The sequence below is a fragment of the Brassica napus genome, chromosome C8 (genome assembly GCF_020379485.1).
Source record: "Brassica napus cultivar Da-Ae chromosome C8, Da-Ae, whole genome shotgun sequence".
Lineage (NCBI taxonomy): Eukaryota > Viridiplantae > Streptophyta > Magnoliopsida > Brassicales > Brassicaceae > Brassica > Brassica napus.
Window position 1 is genome coordinate 42,013,668 of NC_063451.1, and position 6,310 is coordinate 42,019,977.

Below are 6,310 nucleotides of genomic sequence, written 5' to 3' on the forward strand. Positions count from 1 at the left end.
AGGGTTTAGGATTAGGGTTTAGGATATAGGGTTTGGGTTTAGGGGTTTGGATTTGGGTTTAAAATTTAGGGTATAGGGTTTAAAATTTAAGATTTAGGGTTTAGGGTTTCGCTGGAAGCATTAGCGTCATTAAAATTTATTTTTTGTAGCTATTTTTTATTTAATTTAATGTTTTTTAATTAATAGTCTATGTGTTACTTTGATTGGTCATAAAGGATGGAGTGAATTTAAAGGTTTATCCTAGGGGGTGAACCTAAGTTTTGTTCTAAAAACATTCATTACAGATTCTTTTTGTGTTCATGTTTAGCATCTATAAATTAACAAGCTATGCCAAAGTCTCAACGAAACCAAAAACATACTTAGTTGTCATGTTATGGCTGAATCTATGACTTTTCGTAATCAAGAAGTTTGGCATGTACGCAAGGCCAAGGCTTTACTTATGTCATCTTTTATTTTACTGCTGAGTAAGTCTGATCATATCATATCTTATACTTCTCCTCTCTGCCAACTTTGAAGAAACAAGCATATGCCAAAAATTGTTTTTGTAACTCTCAAAGAGCAACTGCGGAAAGCGTTAGACTTCTTGTTGTAGTTTCACAGTCTGAGTCTCATTTGCAAAGTGACATGATCAGTCGGAGCCGGCCAAAGATTTCACTAGGGTTAATTTCATATTAAACATTAATACATGGATCATTAAGTTAAATTTATAGCATTTTATCAGTATTTTTTTTTAATATACATGTAATTTTTTTTCTTTTTACAAAAAAGCATGTAGATCATTTGGCCTCCCCTAACGAAGAGGTGGCTCCGCCACTGGACATGATCCATCTGGCTTCTAAGCTGAGATGGCCTGAAGAACAAGAGACTTGGATACAATGAGTCTTTGGTTTTCGCAGTTTAGATCCTTAAGTGCCTATCCATTTAGTCTTTATGCATTTCTGATTATATATCTTGTTGAGTGCTGTGAGATAAACTTCTTAGGCCATCATTAGTGGAGAGAAACCCCTTTGAGTCTCTCAACAATAGATTTACAGTATTTAAAAATGGAATTAATCTCTGAATAACTGATAAGTGGAGAATTTCTCCTTAGAGACTCTCTCAAATTCAGAAACTCATTTTTATCTCTCTCTCTTTTTTTTTGTTCCACATATTATTTTTTCTATTATTTTATGTTGAAATGCTCTAGGTAGAAAACTACCATTGCAAATTTCCTTATGAGCCAATAATATAATTTAAAGCAGGTTATGTATGAGGCATTGAGGTATAAAAACAACAAAAGTTTTATTCAGCTTTGCTACATTTTAATCGAACCAAAAAGAACAGAGTTAATACAATCACCCTAATCTAACTGGTTCAAATAAAAAGAAACAATCATTAAAAGCAAAAAAAAGTTCAAGAAGAGATGTATAAATGAAAACTAATACGGTTGCATCACCTATAACCTATCCATCTACAATCTCAAGCAGATGTAACGGTGTTGATGCTGGGTCGAGCTGCCTGCAACCTCCGAGTTCATCAGCTGCATCCTTACCTGTGAGCAAGTAAGACGGTATCTGATGAGAGAATCTTGCCAACTCAACCTTTGAGAAGCTTATGATTTCCTTGGGACCCAAGTAATGGCGAAACACAGAACTGAAACCAGCAACTTTCATCAAAGGAACCACCCTAACACCATACTCCTCTGTATATCCTTCAACCACTTCCACCACATCGTACTTATCCGCTCTGTTTCCTTCAAGATAGTTCCATTCACTTGGCCAGTTCCTATACATAGCCCATACCTCACCTGTTCTCGGGTATATCAGAAACTCTCCGTGATCGCCTTTCACCGCCTCCATTTTGTGCGAGAAACTGTAAGGCGAAAAGCAGATGTGACTATCCCCAGCTCTGAAAACTCCGCAAGTTCTTTGTGAACCAAGCCAGCTCGATGACGTGGGGTCGCTGTTGGTCCGTGAAGTAGTTAGCCGAGTGATACACAGTTTGAATGGATCTAGGGAGAGAACCTTGTCTATCATGTAGTAGACTCGAGGTAACCCCGCTAAAATGTCGTAAGAAGCCCATATCTCGTTGTCACTAAAAGACTTTTGGGTTCGGTTCTTTACGAAGTCACAAACGTCTGGTTCTTCAGGAACGTTTATTGTCAAGGCTCCCAAGGCAGGCAAGTCCTTATCAGTACGAGTAGTATCATCCTCAACGGGGTCCATGCAGTGTGATGCATTGGCCATGTTGACATCCTCAGTTTCAGGATCGATGGCGATTAGATCTTGAAGATTACTGACGATTATCGGTTTAGATTTCTTCACCCGCACGTTATTCAGCTCCCCCTCAGAAAAGTCTCTCGCAGTGTTGGACTTGGGAGGAGCAGAAGAAGAGCTTGCTACGTTGGAAGCAGCAGCCGCTGCATTTTCCTCCACCACAGCCTCCTTTCTTCTTTTTGGAGGGTTTGTGGATGGAGAATCAGCCGCCGACCTTTTGGTGGACTCTCTAGGCACAGCCTGGGAGTCATGAGCAGCGGTTATGGTTCCAGTGGTCGTTACAGCACTCCACTCAAGGGAATCAAACTGATGCTGGACGAAGGTCTTGCGGATGGAAGAGTGCGGAGGAGCTGTTTCCACAGCTATAAACGGCTTGCGGCAGTGGGAACACCGGAGGTTCTGGTTTAAGTAAATGCGATGATACTCATATCGTCTCGTGCAACTGCTGCACACAGTCCAAAACGTTCCATCAGAAGTGGTAGCAACATCAAGAGCCGGAGGAGCCGGAGGAGCCGGAGGAGCAGGAGGAGCTGGAGGAGCAGAAGAGGTAGAGGCATCATCACTTGCTTGCTTCACACCTCTCTTTGGAGTCTTCCCTTTAGCAGCTCCTTTTTTTGACGACGACGAAGCTCTTCTTCCTTCACACACCACGAAGTTCCTCTTCGAGTCGTACTCAGCTCGCTTTTCTTTGTCGGACAACACCTCACATGCCTTAGAAACAAGCTTAAAGGCTTCACCAGCTCCGATCGACTTGTTCTTGTCGGGATGAAGGATCACAACCAACTTTTTGTAACGTTTCTTCACTGTTTCTTCGTCAGCCTGGGGGTGTACGCCGAGCACGCCGTAGTGGTCTACCTCCCCGTTTATGGTGTGCTGCGCAGCTAAATGCATAGCGAAAGTAGCCACCATCTGCGTGATTCCAACGATCTCGGGATCCAAGGACTGAGCTTTCAAGGCAAACCTCCTCGCCCCAGCGAAATCGTTTGCTATAAACTTGTTCACTGCAGCCTCTCTTGCCCTATTAGCCTCTTCCTTGTTATAAAAATCCATTTTGAAAAGCCTCCAACTACAAAACAAGAGGAAAGTTAAAACCTAAAAGTGCACATATTCAATTCCATTAACACCATTTTTGATTCATAAACATGCTGCATTGAAGAACCATAGTTAAATAAATAAAAGGAAAACATAACCCTCCCATATACTCAAATCATTAAATTTCACAAAATTAATGAAGATTTGGACATGAAGTCAGCAGTTATGTCCTCATCAAAAACAATACTAAAACCTAGTTACGCCCTCCTGTAATCCTTAAACAATTCGAACGTAGTATCACGCTAAAAACATGATGCATGTTTCTTCACCAAGTAAGGATCGGAATTTAGAGAGAGAACAACAACACAGAAGCAATGAGAAGGAAAACTTACACAGAAGATATCGGAAAATGGGATCGGAATTTAGATGAAGCGATCACGATAGAGAAATGGGTGTCGAGGGAAGTGAAGGGTTGGTCTCTTCTCTTCTTCACTATTTCTAGTCTGGTTCTTTTTTTTTTTGTTATCTTACAGTCGTGATTTCATTACAAGGGATGTTTTGTTTTATTTATAATCTCAAAATTGGGATATGAGAAAAGGGAAGACATCTATTTTTATGATAATAAAATATTTAATTATTCAAAAGGAAATTACAGATTTGTTACTTGAAAAGAGAGGTTGAAATTAGGCTAATATGTTGACCAAAGATAAATAAATTAAGCTAATATATTTTATAGGAATAGAAAATACAGATTTGTTGCGTTGGCTCTATCCTCAGATACATTGTCATTACAAAAACACAGGCAATGTTCCAAGGTGGATATTAAGGTCATTCAATTTAGTTTGATTTGTATTCTTTTAGATTTCAGTTTTTTTTAGGAACTGGATTTTTCATCATTTTATTTGTTCTCGTTTGACTAATTATTATTAAGAATCATAAATATAAATTAGACTACTAGACATGTTAAAATTATGAAACGTTATTCAAAAATTTCTTTAATTTTTGTTGTAATCTGTCGAGTCAACTTTTAATATTGACTCTTGACCAAATTAGTGAGAATTTGAATAATATTTTTAATAATTAAAAAATATTTTATTGATAATTTACATCGAGATAAGTAAAATGCACATTTTAATAACAAGAGTTATTTTATTGTATATGGGTGCACAAAACTATAATTATGTAAATAATAATTAAATATTGAGTTTTGCTCAAAATAATTAAATACTTGAATTATAAAGCAGAAGAATACAATCTATTTTATGATAGCCTTTCTACTTTTGTATCGTTTATGTGTGGTATAAGTGAAAAAGTAAATAAAGAATATTTTTTATTCTTTGTAAACTGTTTCAAATATAGTAAAGAATCCGGTGAAAATTTGAAAAATATTACATACTCTATAAATGTTCAAAATGAATATACTATACTTTCGTTAATCTACATATTCTTCAACTTTTAATAAAAAATACGAAAAACGATTTTTCCTTGTCATGTTATATTATTTTTCTAATTTTTAAAATTTTGTGATTAATTGTCTAAATACAATTTGATCCGGTTAGTTGCAAGCTACCTCATCTTTGGGATACAAGAAACTAAGAAAGTTATTTTTGAGGGAGATAATATAAGTTTCCAACTGACGACTCGAACAATATATTAACACCATTTTCGCTTGGAAGAATCAGTTTGATGCCACTCAATTTGTATATAGGAATCGAGCTTCGAATTCTTGTGCTGATCTATTAGCTAGGAAAATCAATGGAATGTGTTCCATACTTGTGTGAGATTTCTGATCTCGAATGTAATGACATATCAATCAATATAAACCATCTTAGTCGAAAAAAAAAAAGAATTGTACAACTCGGTCATCTAGACATTTTTACTGAATTCTACAAGACATGGTTTTGCTAAGTAAACTTGCCTTGTATGGTACAACAACTCATTAAAGTTGTCTTCTAATTTTTCTCATTTTTTCATAGCCATTCAGAATCGAAAAGTATGTTGGAACTAGTTTTTGAAAATTATGAATAATGTATTCATACATCAAAAATTAAGTTTTATTTGAATGAGAAATGGATGTCTAATGTGTGTAATTTGAGAATTTTGTATAAAGTAACAAATACATAAATTAGATATTTGATCTTGGATTTGAGTTTTGATTTGTTAGTTGGATTTATGTTTATTAACTTAAATCAAATATATGTTGATCTTTTATATTGATAAAATATAAAAAGAAAAATCTATTTTAAAGTATATTATTTTGTTTGAATTGGTCAAAACAATAATAATTTTACTCTTTAATTTTTTTGTCAAAATATGGAATAAATTCTCATACTAATTGACAAGAATTAAAGTCTCCATTAGTGCACTATGGATGTTTCATTTTTGTGTTGAAGAATGAAATTTGTGCTTCTCATTATTTTTATATAAAAGGGCTTGTAAACATTATATAAAAAATAGACTGAACAACAACAAATAATTTTCTCCTACTTTGAATAGTTATGTTAGTATTTTTTATTTTTTGAGTCTGAGAGTACATCACAAAATTAGGTTCGATAGATTCTGTTTTTCGGTGATGGTAAACAGAAACAATGTTGTAGTTGTATCCAGTGGCGGACGCAAGAGTCCATTTAGAGGGGGGCACATAATTTTATTTCATGATATTTAGTTGTAGGTTTAGAAGAGCATTGCATGAATTGTATAACTTATTAAAGGAAAATAAAAAAAAAGAGACGGGGGCACGTGACCCCGTATGTCTTCACCTACGTCCGCCCCTGGCTGTATCCTGCAAATCTGATCGCTATGAAACCGTCACACTACGAGGCGTTTAAAGATTTAAGGAAATAGATTAACCATCTCGACTCTGCAAATCTTTTTTATTTCTATATTTCGATATTGAAATTTTAATTTATGTTCTTATTATTCTTTATAAATATCAGTTGTCTTATAGTAGTAAAATAAAGTTCGTGCAAAGTACACATCAAAGAATCTCAAAATCTACATATAAAGAGGAAACTGAGGGAGAA

At 35.3% G+C, this 6,310-nt stretch overlaps 1 protein-coding gene across 1 annotated transcript; it reads right to left on the reverse strand.

Moving 5' to 3' along the window:
- Positions 1-1,226: 1,226 nt before the first annotated feature.
- Positions 1,227-3,815, reverse strand: LOC106413394. The gene is made up of 2 exons (XM_022707545.2): positions 3,680-3,815; positions 1,227-3,321 (listed from the first exon to the last, which is right to left on the reverse strand). Exon 2 carries the CDS (start codon positions 3,303-3,305, stop codon positions 1,443-1,445), a length of 1,863 nt encoding a protein of 620 aa, XP_022563266.1. The 5' UTR covers positions 3,306-3,321; positions 3,680-3,815; the 3' UTR covers positions 1,227-1,442.
- Positions 3,816-6,310: the final 2,495 nt, after the last annotated feature.